Source organism: Lepisosteus platostomus, chromosome 5, assembly GCF_059453375.1.
Source record: "Lepisosteus platostomus isolate fLepPlt1 chromosome 5, fLepPlt1.hap1, whole genome shotgun sequence".
Taxonomy (NCBI): domain Eukaryota; kingdom Metazoa; phylum Chordata; class Actinopteri; order Semionotiformes; family Lepisosteidae; genus Lepisosteus; species Lepisosteus platostomus.
The window spans coordinates 24,455,194-24,478,133 of NC_142615.1; the positions used below are offsets into that span (position 1 = coordinate 24,455,194).

Sequence of the window (22,940 nt, forward strand, 5' to 3'; positions counted from 1 at the left end):
GTCATCATACAGTACATCCCTCTTAAATCCCAGAAACACAGAAACTCTGGGGCGTTTCTGTGAGTCAGTACTGGGTTTCTCTGTTCGAGGTTACAAGCAGAAACAATAAAAGCGCTGAAAGCAGGAAGTTATTTCTGCTCGTAGACATAAACATATAAAAATAAATTTTCTGATTCCTAAAACCTAATAAAATCCATGTAAGTCTCCTTTTCGTCCCCAATGCATATATCTGAATATAAACCAGTCAAGTTCAGGTACTTTTCTGATGTATATGAATACACTAGTTCTGGCGCAGCTGTTACAACAAAGATACATTACGAACTTTTTTTTCATACGAGCTCTTGCCGTTTTTAAATTGAATTTTTTTTTAATTTCGCTAAATCACACGAAACACCAACAACACTCATCGTAAGCATCTGACCAATCACATTCCTGAATTTTCAAAGTATTTAGTATTTATTTTTAACTTCTTTTTTAATTTTATACACCTGTTTTACATATTTTTGTATTTCCACTTACAATATTTTGGCATATTGTAAGTGAATTGTAACTTCAAATTGATCATTCCTGAGCTTTATAACTGTGTATCATTTCTTTTAACCTTCTTTTAATATTTTTTAATTATTTTTGCATTTTACAGAACTTTTTAAATATATTGTGAGCATTTTAGCATAATTTTAAAATAGGACTATCAGTGCTCCTGACTTTTAAACCTGTATTTCTTCTGACATTAATCTCTCCACCTGCAGATGAGGAGGGAGGTATTTGATTTTAAATTGGTTGATTGGGGGGGGGGGATGTACATTAATTTCCTTGTGTGTATCACCAATGGGAAACTTTTTGGCATTTTTGGATGAATTGCAATCTATACTGCAAGGCCATCAGACTGATATAGTAATGACTGGAGATTTAAATAACACATTTGATACATCACACAGGAACAGCATAACATCTTAAATGGCAGAACCCTCTAAATCACTGAAAAAATTCAGGCACATTCATAATCTATAAGATGTTTGGTGGTTACTGTGTCCTGCTACCCTTTCATATTTTTTAGTGTGTACGAATCTGTCCCTCTTCTTTTACTAGTTTTTAAGGAATATTCTGAAATCTCTGATTACAAGGTCAAGCCAGAAAAAAATGATGACAATTAGTAGGAAGAAAGATACAGTACAATGCATTGAAAATGTAATGTTTTAAAGGATTAAAGGGAAAATAAATACTTTATCTACGCAAACTAATTCAACTGAGCTCTTCTAAACAATATAGCCTGAAGAATTGCCAAAGCACAATGTATCAATTTGGGTGACACTGGGGGAAAAGGATCACAACATTGAGAACCACAAGGCTTATTTTCAACAGCAAACTTTGTGCTTAAAAAATATTTGACAACAAAAGGAATATTACACGCACAGAAACCAATATTTACCACTATGATAGAATGCAGCATAGAACAGTTGGATAGAAGGTTAGTGTAACTCTATAGTGCATCACAGAGGTCAGTCTCTTCCCCCTCATTATGCAGGCTGACTTGTTCACAGTGAACTGTCCTCCAGCGATAGTCAGCTGTAATCACCGACGCAGACATGATATTAATACTCTGACAGCACCTTGGCTGATTTGGTTAAAGTGTTTTCCCCCTGGTTATAAAAACGTTTCAAAATTCTGACACTGAGGTGTGAGACACAATGGAACAGGCCCTCATAATCCCGAAGTACAATACATTTTACTGTATTGTTTTTTAAATTTGATCCTGTGAACATTGCATGTCCCTCCTTCTTTATTACCAAAACATCTCAATGTCACCAACAGTATGTACATTTGTTATTACAACACTTCACTGTTGCATTTCTGAGTTGTGACATTGTGAACATGGCATGTTAAAGTATATAGAATATCTAGATCAGAACAGGCTAAATGCAATTCATAGTGATTTATCATTTTCTTATTTTCTAAATGAAAAATAAAAATTTCAGTGATTATGACACTTCGGTATGATATAAATATGCTTCAATGACAGAATAAATAATCATGGAAAAAAATACCCACAGTGGTATTCTTATTTGTGATTATAGAAATGTTAAATATCAGGTGAGTAGCTGCGTCAGGAACGTCAGGAACATGCGTAGGCTGCAAAGGAACAAGTAAAGGATTATTCCATGCTGAAAAGAGAAAAAAAGAATCACAACGTTTTAGCTGTGGAGCCTTCTTCAGGTGTGAGAAAGACAGGGCAGTAAGCAAAGATAATTTTCTTTTTATCTTTGCTGACTACAGTTTATCTTTGATGACAACATCAAAGACATTAAGTAATTTTTACTGCTAACAGATACAAATGGGTTGTACAACTTTGAACTAGCAAATGGAAGAGGGCTAAGCCCCCTCTCTTTTAGCCCAGGTTCGAGCTGTCTCCCAGAATCACCAGGGCGCGCGCACACACACACACACACCCGTGCCGTTGATGTGCTCTGCTTCATTTCTAAGGGCAACTCAACATTCACTCCTACCAGTGCAGAAAAGACAGCATCCACAGCAACAACAGCTCAGGTCTCTGCACAGGAGCTAAGCTGCCCTCATCTCCTCTGCTCTGCGGCTCCTGCGGAGTGGAGTCCTGCCTGGAGCCGTGTTTGCAGGCGGCGGCTCCCCGCGCCCTGTCTGGGCGTCGTGTCCAAGAGCTCCTGGGAGGAAGAGAGAGCCCTCCCACTCGGGGGCTTTTCCACGTTCTGTGTGAGGAGGGGCGGGTGTGTCCAGTAGCTTATCGAGCGGAAGCCTGGGGCGGCGGAGAGCTGTGATCGTGCAGACCTTGAGGTGTCACCTCTTTGTCTGCTTTCCCGCCCCCCCTCCGCCCAAACTCTGCTCCAAAGTAGCCCGGCAACCCCTCACACCTGCACGTGTCACAACCTAAGGTGCGGTCATGAGACACCCATGGGGTGTCGTTCTGTTCTTGCTAATTGTTTCCTGCCCGTCGCAGGCAGGAGTCCATGCGAGGAAGATGCGCTGGACAGAGCTCAGAGGGCGCAGCTGGGTGGCTTTCCTTCTGAGTGACGTTCCTGCAACACTCTCCCGCTACTCTTGGTGCGCTCATGCCACAACACAGGAAGGCTGGAGCAGGTGGCTGTGGGCTTTGTGCACCGCCGAAATAGCTCAGTTGGGAGAGCGTTAGACTGAAGATCTAAAGGTCCCTGGTTCGATCAAGGGTTTCGGCATTTTGTTTCATCGCGCCCTTTGTTCCTCTCTCCAGTGCCACCTGCCTAAAGTGACGCGTCCCTTTCTCAGCCCGAAACGCAAGCGAGACACCAGCAGCGGTCCCTGCAGGTTTCCGTAGTGTAGCGGCTATCACGTTCGCCTAACACGCGAAAGGTCCCAGGTTCGAGACCGGGCGGAAACAGCCTCGTTTTGCACGCTCCTGCACTTCACAGAGGTCTTGAGCGACCGGTCATTTGTTCCCAATGTATTTCCGGTGCCTTCGTGCACTCTTGTACCAAACGCACGTTCCTTCTGTACGCGGAGCCGATCATTTGCAATTGGGCTGTGCCGACAGACCAGGACGAGCTCTGTCGGCTCAAAAGCAGCGCAGGACCTGCAAGAACAACAGAAAGATTAGCATCCAGCGGGGGCCTCTTAGTGAGCCCAAGAGCTCATCAAGAATCGGCTCCAGCAACAGGGATGGGCGCATTGTTCCATTCTCCAGCCACTCTCGGTGTAAACAAGTCCCTCCTGGTCTCTGCTTGAAATGCACTTTCCTGCGTTTGCTTTGGTGCAACTGGCTTCCCCTGCATGGGCGAATGTGAAGAAGATCCTTAGTAAGTCATTGAAGAAAACCGAGAAGAGGTCGGAGTGGCCTCTGTCGTTCATCAACGATCCAGTCAGGCAGTATTCCTCTGTAAAGCGCCGTTCGTTCACAATCGATTGGCTTTTTTTTGCCTTCATTCGTGCGAGTAGTAAAAGCAGACGCCCCTATTCTGCCGTGATCCGGATTCGAACCGGGGTTGTTGCGGCCACAACGCAAAGTACTGACCACTATACGATCACAGCGAGTTGCCGAGACACACGCGGCAGGCGGAAAGGGCTGTGCTCTCTTCGTGTGACATAATTCGGAAAAGTCCTGACGTTGCATTTCAACTGAGCCCCAGTATACATCGACCCTTCGACACTCTGAGTGACAACTCTCTTGCGTGTTTTCTCATATTTATGTAGTTTGCTTGCATGATGCCGGGAACAGCATGGTTGTTCGCTGCCATATAGTCTAGCGGTTAAGGTTCGTGGTTTTCACCCAGGCGGTTCGACTCGGTTTTGCCTCCTGCTTTCCAAAAGATCAGCACCGTGTACGAAAGAGCCGCATTAAAACTACTCGAACGTGCAAAACGTGCGAGAAGAGGGGGCGCTTGTTTCCAACCGAAACTTCTCGCGTGTGAGACGAGCTGATCATCGCTGTGGGAGGGTTACTCTGGTAGACAGGGCTGACCTTCGGCAATAGGATTTATAGTCTCCAAGATGATATTTGCACTTTCTGGAGAGGCGATTTTCTCCACTTCAGTAGCCCGATTTCGTCGATTGCGTGGAGAGGGCTGTAGAATGTGGCGCCGCCTTTCCTGCTCCGTCCATGACAGGCGTGCTGGTCTCTGGAGAGAGAGCACGGTCCATCAGCGCACTCCAATAAAGGCACTGGAAGCAGCTGAATCGCATTGGCCAAGCTCAGCGCTGGGCCGCTGGGCACGTCTTACCATTGTTTCCGTAGTGTAGTGGTTATCACGTTTGCCTCACACGCGAAAGGTCCCCGGTTCGAAACCGGGCGGAAACAGACATCTTTTGTCACCAGGCACAAAAGGGGATTGGGGATTCGCCTAGCGCTGTGATCGAACAGACCCACTCACCTCTTAGTGTGGCGGGATCTGCACAGTGCATGTCACAGCGCATCCTGCTTTCACTTCAATGCGCGTCCTGATGTACCCCAGTCTCCCGCGTGACAGGTGGGGACAGGTGACAGGTCCTATACTAACGAGGAAGACATCGCTCTCTCCGACCCCCGGCATCGTGTCCCGACCCACCGTGCTGGAAGCCGACGCGTGCTGTGATTCCTTTACGGAGCAGAAATGACAACCGAGGAGCCGAGAGATCATTTCAGCATTTCGCGTCTGAACGGAAAACACAAACGACCAACTCGGAATGACTTGCCTTTGACGCTTCTCAAAGCGTTCTTTGTGCATCGAACAGACCCACTCACCTCTTAGTGTGGCGGGATCTGCACAGTGCATGTCGCAGCGCTTCCTGCTTTCACTTCAATGTGCTTCCTGATGTCGAGTCGTGTGCCGTGCGGAGGCTCTGAAAGGGAGAGCAATGAAAAGGTGCACGACGCTGTGAAAGAAAACAGAGAAGTGAAAGGCAGTCATTTCTCTAAGGAGGTGAAAGAAAAGCTACTCCCCGTCGGGGAATCGAACCCCGGTCTCCCGCGTGACAGGCGGGGATACTTGCCACTATACTAACGAGGAAGACATCACTCTCTCCAACCCCCGGCATCGTGTCCCGACCCAGCATGCTGGAAGCTGACGCGTGCTGTGATCCCTTTACGGAGCAGAAATGACAACCGAGGAGCCGAGAGATCATTTCAGCATGTCGCGTCTGAACGGAAAACACAAACGACCAACTCGGAATGACTTGCCCTTGACGCTTTTCAAAGCGTTCTTTGTGCACGACGACTGCGCCGCTTACCAGATACAAATGGGTTGTACAACTTTGAACTAGCAAATGGAAGAGGGCTGAAGTAAGAGACAAGATGTAAGAAGGGTTAACTTAAGTCAGTTCTGCCTGAAAATTAGACTTCTAAGCAACAGGGGTTTATGGCAGGAAAGGGGGTTAACTGATAAGGATTCCAGATGCGAGGGGGCATAATCTTAAACTGACCATTTGGCCAGGGTCTCTTAACTGGCCAAATACCATGACCCCCCCTTACCATAACACCGAATGACGTCTGAAGCAGCAAGGAAGGACTATATAACCTACAAGTTTGTACCGGCACATCGAACAATACTTCGGTTTTGTTGTTTCTTGCTTGAAACAAGACTTCGGCTTTATTGTTCCTTGCATGCAATACACTCATCTGTTTTACTTCATCTCAGGATCCAGAACCTTATTCCTTCTGTTACAACAAATTTGGCGTAGTCGGCGGATGCTCCAGAAGGCGCAAAACTTCCCATCCGCAGGAGAGACGGTCAGCGCTCACATTACTAAGAGGTAAGGACTCCTCTTTTTTAAAAAAAAAAGTCCTGACTCTCTCTGATCGATTGGGAAATCTCTGCTCCCTGCGAGAATCGCCTGAGATGACGGAGTAAACGTGAGTTCCTGAATTCCTCTGGCCCGGGGAAGACACCGGTGTATGTAATGGGTGGTTTGCTGTAAGCCCAGAATTTGGTCTGGCAGGCGGTCCGCGGTATTGTGTACAGGCGTTCGAAGCTGGTGTATGCGTCCCACACTGACAGATTGAAGAAACTGAGTCTCTTTAGTCTGAAGGGAGTGTCTCACACTGACAGGCCGGAGGAACTGAGTCTCTTTAGTCTGAAGGGAGTGTCTCACACTGACAGGCCGGAGGAACTGAGTCTCTTTAGTCTGAAGGGAGTGTTTCACACTGACAGGCCGGAGGAACTGAGTCTCTTTAGTCTGAAGGGAGTGAACCCAGGTGCCCTGTGCTGAGCCAGGATCAGGGTGGAGTGGCGATTGCCATGATCCGGCGAGCACAAAGCTTCATCAGCTGCCCTTTGCCACAGGAGGTAAGAGGATGTCCAGTGATGACGTGCTTCCCTGTCCGTCGTGGCAGTGAACAGGTCCTGGTTACAGGATCTCTAAAAAGGAAATAAAGACTGAAATCAGATCCGACCCACCATGCTGCCACGGCGACGGTGCACTGCCCAGTGAAAGTGGCAGCCTGTCCCTGGACTGTGGGTGGAAACTGGAGCACCTGGAGGAAACCCCCACAGACCAGGGAGAGAACATGCAAACTCCACACAGACAGCACCCACACCCCAGGTCCGGCACTGTGAAGCATGCCCGACGATGCGGAAGGGCTTTTACAAATGAGTGTGTAACTCATACTGGTGCCCAGGATGGCCTGCTACCGGAACGCAACCTAATTTTTTTAAAAGCAGCTCTAGGCATAGACAAGAGGAACAGATAAAACAAATCTTGGACTTATGACTTATTCAAAGCAGACTGAGTGCTGCTATACTGTATGTAGGAGCCAGAGATGAAGAATGAGCTATTTAAGGAAATCAGGAGTGTGAGAGAGGGACTGTGTGCTTTTCCTCCCAAATAGAAGGCTTGTGGTTCTTTATGCTTTTCTGCACAGGCTGCCAACGTTTGGGTTCTTGGTTTGAATGCTTGAGTTGTCAGGCTGGCGTTTTTTGTTCCTGTTGGAGCCCATAATTGTGAACAAGGCGCTTGAGGACGTCTCTGTGCGGGTGTGCGTTTGTAATGACGTGTGTGTGCCTCTCTGTTTCAGTATAAAAAATGCATTTAAGACATTCAGCCTTTTCATGTTCCTAATATTCTTTCTTTCTCGACAATAATAACTAAGGTTGCTGCTGGAAGAGGTGTTAATGGGGCCAGCAGGGGCTGCTCACCCTGCGGTCTGTGTGGGTCCTAATGCCCCAGTCTAGTGATGGGGACACTGGACTGTAAACTGGCACCGTCCTTCGGATGAGACGTAAAACCGAGGTCCTGACTCTCTGTGGTCATTAAAAATCTCAGGGTGTGTCTCGAAAAGAGTAGGGGTTTTACCCCAGTGTCCTGGCCAAATTTCCCATTGGCCCTTACCAATCATGGCCTCCTAATAACCCCCCTCTCTGAACTGGCTTCATCCCTCTGCTCTTCTCCCCACTGAGAGCTGCTGTGTGGGGAGCGTTCTGGCGCACTATAGCTGCCGTCGCATCATCCAGGTGGGGGCTGTACATTGGTGGCGGTAGTGGGATTCCCCTTTCCCTGTGCAGCGCTTTGAGTGGAGTGTCCAGAAAAGCACTATATAAGTGTAAGCAATTATTAATAAGGCCCCTCAGTAGTTGAGATCTCTGTTATACCCATCTAGAAACATGCAATCAGCGTGTTATTGATGAAGCAATAGTCACAACATTATTCCACACCTCTAACCCTGCACTAGGGGGCGTGCTTCAGGCTCGGGCCAGGGTGAGAAGCGGGTTATGATGACAGTCATGCTACACCTTATACTGAGCTCAGAAATGGACCGAGCGGACATCTCACGAGCAGATCCCTCCGCGTATAAGAAAGGCAACTTGTCTCGGCAAAAATACCACGGATTCACATCCAAAATATGATAAAAGGGCAAAAACCCCACACTTGTAATGCAAACGTACCCTTAAAAGGAAACCCGGTTTTAAAACCAACTTGATTTTCCCCTGGAGAAACCTTTTTATGGACACACATCGCATCTATTACACATGTATAACTAAATATAAAGATAAAACTTAATATAAGAAGGCATGACATATCACACATGACGAAGTCTGGTCCAGAATAAACAGTTTACACTGACCCACCTTTATTTACCCTGGTCACTCACTTCTATTAACTGTTTTAATAAGGGTAACAAATGAATATTTGTTTCAATTTGGGATCTACACCTGGGAGCCCTGAAATGTTGGCCAGAGGGGAGAAGCTGATATTCAGACGTGAGAATATATTAAAAACAAGGATCTGATGTTGTTTTCCACCTGTCTAATCAAAGCTTGTTCAAAAATTATACACGAGTTTATAATCATACTCATTCCACTTTTTTACCCCGTATATATGCACAATATGAAACGTATATACACTAAATCTCACGTGTGACTCCCATAATATACATTTCTTTACGAAAATTAGGAACACTTATTACAATTATCAACCCCCCATGACGAGGCAATATTTCATACCTTTGTTTCTTTGTGGGTTCAAAGTTCTGTCCTGGCGTTTCACACGTAATGTTTTGGTAGTTATCTCAATTTTCCTTTGCAATTATCTCCAAGATCATCATCAACTTTTTGTAAAACGCTATGCACAACTGATATTTAAAGAAAGTCCTGCACCAAAACGTCTTCGTAGGGAAAGACAACCTTTTTTTTCCTTACGTCAGTCGGTACACGGTTACTCTTAAAATCCATTCATCGACTTTAAAAAAAAAGTTTCGGTTTTTATTGTGGTTCACTGACATTTCTGTCACAATTCTGAGGGACCTCAAATAAAATTTCACTTGCCGGTATTAAGACGCCGGCGAGGTTAAGACAGGTATCGAGCCACCTGCGTATCTAACGGACGTTTAAAATAAAAAAAAATGGCGTGTAATGTTGCGAAGGGCTACTGTTTTTTTATAGTTTGTCGACTGTAAGGGACGTGGGCCGCGACAGAAATACTGGTCGGGGTGGGAAAAGATTTATTGATGGTTTATTGTACCGCAACGGTCACAATTGACTCACCAGCAAAGATGGCGCCGAGGCCACATCGACTCCCTCCCGCCCTGCCTCGCACCGAAGCTCGAGCTGCGGAGCGCGACGCCGAACCGCCGGTCCGCGGGCGCTGGCGCCGGACATAGACGTCATAACCCCTTCCGAGGCGCAGGAATTATAGATCACTGTAGTTTCTTCTAGACCCGGGTTAGGGACAGTGTGCCCTCCGTGAGAGTCTTCTGAGGAAGCCAGTGTCTCATGGGTGTCCAGGCTGGGTACCATCTGTCCATCACAGGACACACAGACATACACACTCACACACCCTGGACAGGACACCAGTCCATCACAGGACACACACACACCCTGACACACCCTGGACAGGACCCCAGTCCATCACAGGACACACACACACACTCACACACCCTGGACAGGACACCAGTCCCTCACAGGACACACAGACACACACACTCACACACCCTGGACAGGACACCAGTCCATCACATGACACACACAGACTCACTCACACACCCTGGACAGGACACCAGTCCATCACAGGACACACACACACCAGGGCCAGTTTTCCCAGAAGCCAATCAGCCCAAAAGCCTGTCTTTGGACCCGGAGAACACAGGGAGAACATGCAGACTCCACACAGACAGTCCCCCCCCCCCCCCCCCGGGTCCAGACCCGAGCCCGGAGCCCCCCCGCGCTGAACCCCTCCGTACAGACGGCCGCACACAGCTCCGTTGTTCCCGATTCCCGAGGTGATCTGTTAAAAGAAGCCGGTGTGTTGCCTCCAGGTGAGGCCCGCGGCCCGACGCCGGTGGTGGCAGTGGTGGCGGCGGCAGAGAATGCGGCACCGGTGCCGACGTCGAGCGCTTATCTTTCGGAGACCGTTTCTCTCTGGTGTTGTTTTGCTGTTGGAATAAATGCCGAGGTGACCCTTCTGTGTGGAGTCTGCGTGTTCTCTCCAGTGGGTCGTTTCCTCCACCGCAGGGGCTGGTCGAACCGATCTCCCTGCAGGGGCTGGTCTCCCAGTCGTCACAGAAGTGTGTGTCGTTTTGGGTGGGGGGGGGGGGGGGGTGCATCGGGGATACTGCTCCCCGAGGGGGTGGCCTCTCACCTTGCTCCGGACGATGGGAGAAGACCTGTACCTTCACGAGTCCGGGTTGTGAAAACTTCTTCTGGCAGTTCAAAACGTTTCGAAGAGACTACAGCGCTACCCTGTTTTCCATTTGTATCGTGTATTATTATACAGTCATAAGTATCTGTACTGATCACAGAGTCCCCCTCTCACTGCCAGGACTGAAGCCCAGTGCAGCACGAATAATAATAATAATTAATAAGTCTGGACTCTCCACTCAGAGCTCTTCCCAGGTCAGGGTGATCCCCTCCAGCCCCCCCAGTGTGCAGCCCCCACCTGGATGATGCTCCAGTCCGCTCAGCACACAGCAGCTATCAGTGGGGAGGAGAGCAGAGGGATGGAGCCAGTTCAGAGATGGGGGTGATAAGGAGGCCATGATGGGTCAAGACCAGGGGGGGAATCAGGCCAGGACACTGGGGTAACACCCCTACTCTTCTCCAGAGACACCCCGGGATTGTTAATGAGCACAGAGAGTCAGGACCTCGGTTTGACGTCTCATCCGAAGGACAGCGCCTGTTTACAGTCCAGTGTCCCCCGTCACTATACTGGGGCATCAGGACTCACACAGACCACAGGGTGAGAGCGCCCCCTGCTGGCCCCACTCACACCTCTCCCAGCAGCAACCTTGGGGGGGGGGGGGGAAAAAACCAAAAGCTAAACAGATTTTTTTTAAAAACATTTTATTGATGCTTTACAAAAGTCCAGTCCAGTCTGGTGTCCCTCAGCTCCAGTCCAATCCAGTCTGGTGTCCCTCAGATCCAGTCCAGTCCAGTCTGGGGCCCCTCAGCTCCAGTCCAGTCTGGTGTCCCTCTGCTCCAGTGCAGTCCAGACTGGGGGACATGAACACTGCACTGAGAGAGAGAGGGGTTCATACAGACACACTGACTAGACACTCCAGGACATGAACACTGCACTGAGAGAGAGAGGGGTTCATACAGACACACTGACTGGACACTCCAGGACATGAACACTGCACTAAGAGAGAGAGGGGTTCATACAGACACACTGACTGGACACTCCAGGACATGAACACTGCACTGAGAGAGAGAGGGGTTCATACAAACACACTGACTGGACACTCCAGTACATGAACACTGCACTGAGAGAGAGAGGAGTTCATACAGACACACTGACTGGACACTCCAGTACATGAACACTGCACTGAGAGAGAGAGGGGTTCATACAGACACACTGACTGGACACTGACTGGACACTGGACAGGAGTAAAGAGAGGATCAGAGCATTACCCACCTTATTTTTCTTCTGTCTCACAGGAGGTGGTGATTGGACCTCCTCCAGCTGGAGTCCGAGGAGGGAGAGAGGGGGCAGGAGAGGGACAGCACAGGGAGAGAAAGAGAGAGACAGGTGAGTCAAGTGTCCCAAGAGCACAGAGACTCTGCTGAGATCACACTCGCAGTGAGTGAGCCTGGGTGTAGCCCACTAATACTGACCCACTGGACACCATAGGACAGAGAGGAGGAGGAGAGAGACACACTGAGGACGGAGAGGAGGAGGAGAGAGACACTGACAGACAGGGCTGAAAGAGAGAGAGACAGAGAGGCAGGGACAGACAGACAGCAGGCCGAGAGAGAGACACTGAGATCGAGGGACAGACAGACTGACAGACAGGGCTGAAAGAGAGAGAGACAGAGAGGCAGGGACAGACAGACAGCAGGCCGAGAGAGACACTGACAGACAGGGCTGAAAGAGAGAGAGACACTGAGACCCAGGGACAGACGAGACGGCGAAACTCCACCACAGACAGGACAGGAGGCAGGGTGGGACCAGCACTGACCTCCTTCCTCTCTCCTGCCGGAGGAGCTGTCTCCACCTCCTCTTCCTCCTGCAAGTCAAGAGACAGGCTGAGAGAGAGACGGGCTTGCGGGAAATCGGCGAACAGAGCTGAAGGCAGAGAGCCGGGGAGACAGGCCCAGCTGGGACAACGCAGGACAGACAGAGAGGCAGCCAGGGAGACACACGAAGAGACACAGGGAGAGAGACCCAGCTGGGACAATGCAGGACAGACAGAGAGCAGGGAGACACACGGAGAGACACAGGGAGACAGGCCCAGCTGGGACAACGCAGGACAGATAGAGAGCAGGGAGACACACGGAGAGACACAGGGAGACAGACCCAGCTGGGACAACGCAGGACAGACAGAGAGCAGGGAGACATGGAAAGACACAGGGAGAGAGACAGGGAGAGAGGGACAGACACAGAGACTCAGACAGAAGGACAGAAAGACAGAAAGAGAGAAGTGCAGATGGACAGATGACAGAGACAGAGAAAAGGACATATGGACTGATGGACAGAAAGACAGAAAAGGACAGAAAGACAGATGGCCAGAAGGACAGATGGACAGATGGACTGAAGGATAGACGGACAGAAGGACAGATGGACGGACAGACAGATGGACGGATAGACGGACAGACTCTGCCCCACTTGCCTCGTCAGACATCTCAGCCTCTCTCCTTGCCCTCCGCACCGGGGAGCCCCAGGCGGGGCCTGGCGGGGCCGGGCGGGCGATGGGGGGCAGGACGGGCGGGGGCAGGGGCAGGGGCACCGCCCCGGGCAGCAGGGGGGGCTCGAGGGGCATGTCGGGGAGGAAGGGGGGGCGGCGGGGCGGGGCGGGCAGGGGCCTGAGGGGGCCGGAGGGGGGGGCCGGGGGCGGGGAGCGGAGGGGGCTCTCGGGCGAGGAGGGGGGGGACACCGAGCGGAACGAGCCGGGCGAGCCCGAGCGGGACGAGCAGGGCGACCCCGGGAGCTCCAGCTGCAGCTCGGCCGCCCTCTCCCTCTTCTGGATGAGCTCAGGGAAGCACGAAGACACCACAGGATTCTGTCCAGCGGGGAGAGGGGGAGACACAACGCAGGGGGGATGAGGAGCAGAGACTACGCCTGGACAGGTGAGTATGTCCAGTGTGTCCAGTAAGAGTCTGGACAGGTGAGTGTGTACAGTGTGTCCACTGAGAGTTTGGACAGGTGAGTGTGTACAGTGTGTCCAGTAAGAGTCTGGACAGGTGAGTGTGTACAGTGTGTCCACTGAGAGTGTGGACAGGTGAGAGTGGACAGTGTGTCCAGTGAGTGTGGACAGGTGAGTGTGTACAGTGTGTCCAGTGAGAGTGTTGACAGGTGAGAGTGGACAGTGTGTCCAGTGAGTGTGGACAGGTGAGTGTGGACAGTGTGTCCAGTGAGAGTCTGGACAGGTGAGTGTGGACAGTAAGAGTCTGGACAGGTGAGTGTGTCCAGTGCGTCCAGTAAGAGTCTGGACAGGCGAGTGTGTCCAGTGTGTCCAATAAGAGCCCGGACAGGTGAGTGTGGACAGTGTGTCCAGTAAGAGTCTGGACAGGTGGGTGTGTACAGTGTGCCCAGTGAGAGTGTGGACAGGTGAGTGTGTACAGTGTGTCCAGTGAGAGTGTGGACAGGTGAGTCTGTACAGTGTGTCCAGTAAGAGTCCGGACAGGCGAGTGTGTCCAGTGTGTCCAGTAAGAGTCCGGACAGGCGAGTGTGTCCAGTGTGTCCAGAAAGAGTGTGGACAGGTGTGTCCAACAGTAAGAAGCTGTCTTACCCTGTAACCTAGCTCAGGGGTGTTAGGGGGTGCTCTGTCTCCTCCCCAGATCTCACCTTCAGGCCTGCTGAAATGCCGGACCACTAGGAGACGCTGGAAACGAGGACACAAGACAGAGGTCAGGTCCACAGAGCTCACTCAATCACTACAGCAAGCAGAGACCTCTCGGCCATCAGGACTGTGGGGGTCAGAGTGGGGAGCTGTAGGGTATCGGGAGTTTAGGGGTCAGTGTGGGGAGCTGTAGGGTATCGGGAGTTTAGTGGTCAGTGTGGGGAGCTGTAGGGTATCGGGAGTTTAGTGGTCAGTGTGGGGAGCTGTAGGGTATCGGGAGTTTAGGGGTCAGTGTGGGGAGCTGTAGGGTATCGGGAGTTTAGGGGTCAGTGTGGGGAGCTGTAGGGTATCGGGAGTTTAGGGGTCAGTGTGGGGAGCTGTAGGGTATCGGGAGTTTAGTGGTCAGTGTGGGGAGCTGTAGGGTATCGGGAGTTTAGGGGTCAGAGTGGGGAGCTGTAGGGTATCGGGAGTTTAGGGGTCAGAGTGGGGAGCTGTAGGGTATCGGGAGTTTAGGGGTCAGTGGGGGGAGCTGTAGGGTAGATGTGGGGCACCAGGCCCACCACAGGGCGGCCGGTCCAGTTTCGCGGAAGGCGACTGGGTCAGACTTACGGAAAAGCACCGGGACTTGGGCCGGGACCTCTCCCGCTGCCAGTCCGGGTTCGGCCTGACCGGTGTGACCTGTGAAAACGCCAAACAGCCCATCTCCGAGCCAGCTCTGACCACATAGCCCAGCCCAGTCGTGTCGAGACTAGGGGCCTTGGGCAGTCTCTACAGTGTGTCCAGTGAGAGTGTGGACAGGTGAGTGTGTACAGTGTGTCCAGTGAGAGTCTGGACAGGTGAGTCTCTACAGTGTGTCCAGGAAGAGTCTGGGACATCCAGAGGCAATCTGTGCTCTCAGAAGGCCATAATGGACCCGCAACCCTGTCTCTTGAGCCGAGGCGTGTCCTCAGTCAAGATCACCACTGGAAGTGTCTCTCCTCGTCTGGAGGTGTTACCGTGAGACCTGGTCTGTCAAGCGCTTTGCGCTGCTATGTGTGTGAAAGGTGCTCTATCAGTGAAGTTTATTATTATTATTATTATAATACAGCGAGCGCTGCTGGGGGCGGAGAGGCCAGTCGGAGGAGGGCTGGACGCTGGACACTGGACGCTGGACGGCGGGCGGGAGGGGTGGACTTACGACGCCTCGCTGGGCCCAGGTCCTGCTGCGACCGCGCACGGCCGTGCGGCATCTCTGTCGGTCCATCGTCCTGCCGAGACAAGCAAAGTCACAGAGGGGAGGGGAGGGGGCGGAGCCACACAGCTGGGCGGCTTGTTCCCCGACCCCACCACCCTCTGTGTACAGTAGAGCCTCCTGTCCTGACTGGAGGAGCTCATCCAGCTGTGGCTGGAGAGAAGCCAGGGTATCGGCTTCAACCACAGGGCTGGGCGGCTTGTTCCCCACCCCCACCACCCTCTGTGTACAGTAGAGCCTCCTGTCCTGACTGGAGGAGCTCACCCAGCTGTGTCTGGAGAGAAGCAAGGGGATCGGCTTCAACCACAGGGCTGGGCGGCTTGTTCCCCATCCCCACCACCCTCTGTGTACAGTAGAGCCTCCTGTCCTGACTGGAGGAGCTCACCCAGCTGTGTCTGGAGAGAAGCCAGGGTATCGGCTTCAACCACAGGGCTGGGCAGCTTGCTCCCCACCCCCACCACTCTCTGTGTAGAGGTGCACCTCCTCTCAATATCTTTTTACAGCACGATCACACCCATAAGAGTTGAGTAACAGTAAAAAAAACAACGTATTTCTCCACTTATTTTGTTATTTCTCGCCAGCAGCACTTTTGACTGACTTACCGATTTCACGGGGATACTGAAGAGCGATTTTGAAGCTGAAACTAACGATCTAAGTCGAAGTAACTTTATTGGAAGAAACACGTGTTCAGAAAAGACTATATAGCGCTTTCCTCCTCTTCTCTCTTCACTCCTCTGAGCTCACGGGGCTCCGGCGCCGCCACCCGCTAGAATCCGCGGCTCTGTGACGTCAGGCGGCTCATTGTGACGCCTCCGTGACGTCGCCCCCGACGCGCTCACGGCTCGGCCGCGAAACAAAAATGGCCGACATTTTTCACGGTTGTTGTTTTTTTTTGGGTTGACATTTTATGTTTCCAACTCTCGGCGGCCAGCCGGGTGTCCCTGTACGACCCCGGTAGTCAAGACAGGCAGGGGAAACGGGTCCAGGTGTTTCCGGCCCAAGGGTTACAAAAGCTGCACTTGAATTTAAAGACAAAATCACGTCGAGGGCGCATTCAGCACCCCCACGTCCAACACGGGTTTCCATGGGGTTTGGTTCAGTGAAATTAGCACCCCCCCTACCCCCAAGTCAAAGAAAGACCAACCTCCACCCCCCTCTAGCGGCCAAGGGCGGAAATTTCGGGCCACGCCACGTCCAAAAAACACAGGTTCCCCCCCTGTCCTGCGGGGAAAAGAAACACCATTTTCTTTTCCGAGCGCTGCGTGGGACCTCACGACCCCCCCCCCCCCCAAAAAAAAAAAAACGGGCTTCGCAGACGAGGAAAACCAGGCACGTCGACCTCTCTACAACACCACCCGGCTGTTTCTGTTTCAAACCGTGGGAAAAAAATAAATACAATTTCGCCCCTCACCGACCACCGCGCAAAAAAACACAACTTCACGCTACAGAAACGGCCTGTGTGAGGGGGGGCAGGGGAATAAAATAAAACCTGCGTGTTTTCGGCAGAGTAAGCTCAGCGGGGAAACTCCCTGAATCTCGGGGTTGCTTCTTGAACCCCGAAAACGACCTTTTTTCTCTCTCTCGTTTTATTGGTGTCTGGGACGTTCACGAACTCCGCAGCGTCGGTGCGATTCCCAGCGGGACTTGAAAAAGAACATTTATATTTATCAACCTACTAGTAATACTGGGTGGATGTCACGTTCCCCAAAGTTCAGTGCCTCTCTCTAATAAAGTAGAAATGCGACATTAAACTCCATTCGAAACGGGAGAAATCACCAGGACACGATACACCTTGCTCCGGACGATGGGAGAAGACCTGTACCTTCACGAGTCCGGGTTGTGAAAACTTCTTCTGACAGTTCAAAACGTTTCGAAGAGACTACAGCGCTACCCTGTTTTCCATTTCTATCGTGTATTATTATACAGTCATAAGTATCTGTCCTGATCACAGAGTCCCCCTCTCACTGCCAGGACAGGAGCCCAGTGCAGCACGAATAATAATAATAATTAATAAGTCTGGACTCTCCACTCAGAGCTCTTCCCAGGTCAGGGGGATCCCCTCCAGCCCCCCCAGTGTGCAGCCCCCACCTGGATGATGCTCCAGTCCGCTCAGCACACAGCAGCTCTCAGTGGGGAGGAGAACAGAGGGATGGAGCCAGTTCAGAGAGGGGGGTGATAAGGAGGCCATGATGGGTCAAGACCAGGGGGGGAATCAGGCCAGGATAGTGGGGTAACACCCCTACTCTTCTCCAGAGACACCCTGGGATTGTTAATGAGCACAGAGAGTCAGGACCTCGGTTTGACGTCTCATCCGAAGGACAGCGCCCGTTTACAGTCCAGTGTCCCCCCTCACTATACTGGGGCATCAGGACCCACACAGACCGCAGGGTGAGAGTGCCCCCTGCTGGCCCCACTCACACCTCTCCCAGCAGCAACTTTGGGGGGGGGGGGGGAACCAAAAGCTAAACAGATTTTTTTTAAAAAAATTTTATTGATGCTTAACAAAAGAACAAAAATTACAAGCTTCGGTCCAGACTGGGGTCTGGGGTCCCTCAGCTTCAGTCCAGTCCAGTTTGGGGCCCCTCAGCTTCAGTCCAGTCCAGTCTGGGGCCCCTCAGCTCCAGTGCAGTCCAGACTGGGGTCCCTCAGCTTCGGTCCAGCACAGACTGGGGTCCCTCAGCTTCTGTGCAGCACAGACTGGGTTCCCTCAGCTTCTGTCCAGCACAGTCTGGTGTCCCTCAGCTTCGGCCCAGCACAGACTGGGGTCCCTCAGCTTCAGTCCAGACTGGGGCCCTCAGCTTCGGTCCAGCACAGTCTGGGGTCCCTCAGCTCCAGTCCAGTCCAGTCTGGTGTCTCTCAGCTCCGGTCCAGTCCAGTCTGGGGCCCCTCAGCTCCAGTCCAGTCCAGTCTGGTGTCTCTCAGCTCCGGTGCAGTCCAGTCTGGTGTCTCTCAGCTCCGGTCCAGTCCAGTCTGGGGCCCCTCAGCTCCGGTCCAGTCCAGTCTGGTGTCTCTCAGCTCCGGTCCAGTCCAGTCTGGTGTCCCTAGGCTCCAGTCCAGTCCAGCCTGGTGTCCCTCAGCTCCTGTCCAGTCCAGTCTGGGGCCCCTCAGCTTCAGTGCAGTCCAGTCTGGCGTCCCTCAGCTCCAGTCCAGTCCAGTCCAGTCCAGTCCAGATCTTAGCAGGCACAGAACCAGGAAAGGAACCTGGAAAGAATATTGTTATTGCAGGTGTGAGGGACACAGACACAGACGTCACCATGACATCAAACAGCAAGAGGAGACTCCTCCTTGAATCACAGACACGACCGGGCGGCGCCCCCCTGTCTGCTCACTTGCACCTCCTCTTCCTCTTCTTGTCCTTCCCGGCAGCCTGCTCCTCCTCTCCCTCGCTCTTCCTCTCCTGACCCACGGTCTCCGCCTTCTCCATCGGCTCGTCCTGATCATCTGTCTCCACCGACACGCAGCTCAGGGAGTTTAAAAAGACGCACCAGCGCTTCTGAAGCAGAGACAGGAGAGTCACGTTAAGAGTCGGACTGGACACTCCAGGACATGAACACTGCACTGAGAGAGAGAGGGGTTCATACAGACACATGACTGGACACTCCAGGACATGAACACTGCACTGAGAGAGAGAGGGGTTCATACAGACACACTGACTGGACACTCCAGTACATGAACACTGCACTGAGAGAGAGAGGGGTTCATACAGACACACTGACTGGACACTGGACAGGAGTAAAGAGAGGATCAGAGCATTACCCACCTTATTTTTCTTCTGTCTCACAGGAGGTGGTGATTGGACCTCCTCCAGCTGGAGTCCGAGGAGGGAGAGAGGGGGCAGGAGAGGGACAGCACAGGGAGAGAAAGAGAGAGACAGGTGAGTCAAGTGTCCCAAGAGCACAGAGACTCTGCTGAGATCACACTCGCAGTGAGTGACACCGACACTAACCAGCCTCAGGACAGCACTGCTAGAGCACCACAACCCAGACTCAACCACATCACAGCACAGATCAAACAGCAATATCTCACACACTGGGACACACACACACAAACACAACATAAACTGGAATGCTACAGAACCTTAAACAGACAATACACACTAGCTGAATATTTGACCAAAATAAAAAATAACAAACAGAAACAGACCCTGACGAAGTACAGGCTCAGTGACCACAACCTGGCCATAGAAACTGGGCGACACAGGCAGACCTGGCTGCCCAGAGAGGACAGGCTGTGCTCCCACTGCCAGCGGGGAGAAATAGAGACAGAGGTGCACTTCCTACTGCACTTTGACAGATACTCTGGGATTAGAGAAACATTCTTCCCGAAATTCAGAAATCTAATCCCAGAGTTCCCACACCTGCCAGAATCACAACGGGTCCCAATCCTACTGGGAGAGGGATGAGGGAACTCAGTTGATCTGGCAGCCCAGTATGTGATCTCCTGTCACAGCCTGAGGAACAGTGAGTCTGTCTCCCAATAATGCTCCAGCCGCCTACAGTATATGTCAATATTTTATAATATGTCTTTGTTGTAAATGTCTGTAACATGTCTGCTTTACACAGAGAGTGGTGGGGGTGGGATGTCAGGGCCATATGACACTGCTTTACACAGAGAGTGGCGGGGCTAGGATGTCAGGGCCATGTGACACTGCTTTACACAGAGAGTGGTGGGGGTGGGATGTCAGGGCTTGACGACACTGCTTTATGCAGAGAGTGGAGGGGTGGGATGTCAGGGCCATACGACACTTCTTTAAGCAGGGAGTGGCAGGGGTGGGATGTCAGGGCCTGACGATACTACTTTACACAGTTAGTGGTGGGGGTGGGATGTCAGGGCCATACGACACTTCTTTACGCAGAGAGTGGCAGGGCTTGACGACACTGCTTTATGCAAAAAATGGAGGGGTGGGTGTCAGGGCTTTATGACAGTGCTTTCCGCAGAGAGTGGTAGGGGTGTGATGTCAGGGCCATACAGCAGTGCTTTACACAGAGAATGGTGGGGGTGGGATATCAGGGCCTGACAACACAGCTTAACGCAGAGTGTGGAGGGGTGGGTGACAGGGTTATACGGCAGTGCTTTACGCAGAGAGTGGTGGGGGTGTGATGTCAGGGCCATACGACAGTGCTTTACACAGAGAGTGGCAGGGGAGGGATGTCAGGGCTTGACAACACTGCTTTATGTAGAGAGTGGACGGGAGGGTTTCAGGGCCATAAGACACTGCTTTATGCAGAGAGTGGCAGGAGTGGGATGTCAGGCCCTGACGATACTACTTTACGTAGACAGTGGCGGGGGTGGGATATCAGGGCCTGACAACACTGCTTTATTCAAAGAGTGGAGGGGTGGGTGTCAGGGCTATATGACAGTGCTTAATGCAGAGAGTGGAGGGTTGGGTGCCCGGGCTATACGACAGTGCTTTCCGCAGAGAGTGGTGGGGGTGTGATGTCAGGGCCATACGACACTTCTTTACGCAGGGAGTGGCAGGGGTGGGATGTCAGGGCCTGACGATACTTATTTACGCAGAGAGTGGCAGGGGTGGGATGTCAGGGCCTGAAGATACTGCTTTTCGCAGAGAGCGGAGGAGGTGGGATACGACCTCTCAGTGGGGCCAGCAGGGGGCACTCACCCTGCGGTCTGTGTGGGTCTTAATGCCCCAGTGTAGTGACGGGCGACACGATCTGGCCCACCAGCGACAAGCAGGTTACCAGATCTAGACAAAGGGGGCAACTCTTAGTCGTATGAGCTTAGTCACACATTGCAGCGATTAAAAAAACAAAACAAACATTATGTCTGTTACTAACGACTTTTTTTTCCTACATTGAAAGTCTCTTTCCCGGGTGATTTTCTAGCGCGACTGGGGCTCTTCATTTCTCCTCGGTGTCTCATCGCGGGCGGATTTGAAACAGACCACAGAAGGTGGTCAAACACTATATTATTATTGAGAGACAGGCTCACTGTACCTCAGACTGGGACAGTAGATCACACTGTATTATTATTATTAAGATTATTGAGAGTCTGGCTCACTGTTCCCCAGGCTGGGACAGGAGATCCCACACTGTATTATTATTATTGAGAGACAGGCTTACTCTCTGTTCCTCAAGCTGAGACAGGACATCACATACTGTATTATTATTGATTGACAGGCTCACTGTTCCTCAGGCTGGGACAGGAGATCACACACTGTATTATTATTATTGAGAGACAAGCTCACTGTCTGTTCCTCAGGCTGGGACAGAGGATCACATACTGTATTATTATTATTTAGAGACAGGCTCACTGTCTGTTCCTCAGAGTTGGACAGGAGATCCCACACTGAATTATTATTATAGAGAGACTGGCTCACTGTATGTTCTCCAGGCTGGGTCAGGAGCTCACACAGTATTATTATAATTATTGAGAGACAGTCTCACTGTCTGTTCCTCAGTCTGGGACAGGAGATCACACACTGTATTATTATTATTGAGAGACAGGCTCACTGTCTGTTCCCCAGGCTGGGACAGGAGATAACACTGTCTGTTCCTCAGGCTGGGACAGAGGATCACACACTGTATTATTATTGAGAGACAGGCTCACTCTCTGTTCCTCAGGCTGGGACAGGAGATCACACATTGGCTTGTTATTGAGAGGCAGGCTCACTGTCTGTTCCTCAGGCTGGGACAGGAGATCACACACTGTATTATTATTATTGAGAGACTGGCTCACTCCTGTCTGTTCCTCAGGTTGGGAAAGGAGATCACACACTGTATTATTATTATTGAGAGACGGGCTCACTGTCTGTTCCTCTGACTGGGGCAGGAGATCACACATTGGCTTGTTATTGAGAGGCAGGCTCACTGTCTGTTCCTCAGGCTGAGACAGGAAATCACACACTATTATTATTGAGAGACAGGCTCACAGTCTGTTCCTCAGGCTGGGACAGGAAATCACACACTCTATTATTATTATTGAGAGACTGGCTCACTCCTGTCTGTTCCTCAGGTTGGGAAAGGAGATCACACACTGTATTATTATTATTGAGAGACGGGCTCACTGTCTGTTCCTCTGACTGGGGCAGGAAATGACACACTGTATAATTAGTATTGAGAGACAGGCTCAGTGTTCCCCAGGCTGAGACAGGAGATCACACACTGTATTATTATTATTGAGTATCTGGTTCACTGTTCCCCAGGCTGGGACAGGAAATCACACACTGTATTATTATTATTGAGAGACAGGCTCACTGTCTGTTCCTCAGGCTGGGGCAGGATATCACACACTGTATTATTAGTATTGAGAGACAGCCTCAGTGTTCCCCAGGCTTGGACAGGAGATCACACACTGTATTATTAGTATTGAGATACAGACTCACTGTCTGTTCCTCCTGCTGGGACTGGAGATCACACACTGTTCTATTATTACTGAGGGACATGCTCACTGTTTGTCCTTCAGACTGGGACAGGACATTCCACACTAGGTTATCATTATTGAGAGACAGGCTCGCTGTCTGTTCCTCAGGCTAGTACAGGAGATCACGCACTGTATTATTATTAT

The 22,940-nt window shown here is 51.2% G+C and overlaps 1 protein-coding gene and 2 non-coding genes across 3 annotated transcripts; 1 reads left to right on the forward strand and 2 right to left on the reverse strand.

The window, feature by feature from the left end:
• Window positions 1–4,725: 4,725 nt before the first annotated feature.
• Window positions 4,726–4,798, forward strand: trnav-cac (transfer RNA valine (anticodon CAC)). The gene has a single exon. It is a non-coding gene; the product is annotated as a tRNA-Val (tRNA).
• A 616-nt stretch (window positions 4,799–5,414) lies between these two features.
• trnad-guc (transfer RNA aspartic acid (anticodon GUC)) lies at window positions 5,415–5,486 on the reverse strand. Its single transcript has one exon. It is a non-coding gene; the product is annotated as a tRNA-Asp (tRNA).
• A 1,205-nt stretch (window positions 5,487–6,691) lies between these two features.
• LOC148665290 (uncharacterized) lies at window positions 6,692–15,428 on the reverse strand. The gene is made up of 7 exons (XM_088630932.1): window positions 15,363–15,428; window positions 14,795–14,863; window positions 14,135–14,227; window positions 13,016–13,405; window positions 12,365–12,412; window positions 11,817–11,868; window positions 6,692–6,792 (listed from the first exon to the last, which is right to left on the reverse strand). The coding sequence occupies exons 1-7, from the start codon at window positions 15,426–15,428 to the stop codon at window positions 6,692–6,694; spliced, it is 819 nt and encodes a 272-aa protein (XP_088487058.1).
• Between the last annotated feature and the right edge of the window lie 7,512 nt (window positions 15,429–22,940).

Coding starts and splice junctions, on each gene's coding strand:
- LOC148665290 (XM_088630932.1), bottom strand. CDS start 15,428: ATGGACCGACAGAGATGCCGCACGGCCGTGCGCGGTCGCAGCAGGACC. Junction 14,228..14,794: donor CCAAGTCCCGGTGCTTTTCC/GTAAGTCTGACC, acceptor CCTCGTTTCCAG/CGTCTCCTAGTGGTCCGGCA. Junction 12,413..13,015: donor AGGCTGAGATGTCTGACGAG/GCAAGTGGGGCA, acceptor CTTGACTTGCAG/GAGGAAGAGGAGGTGGAGAC.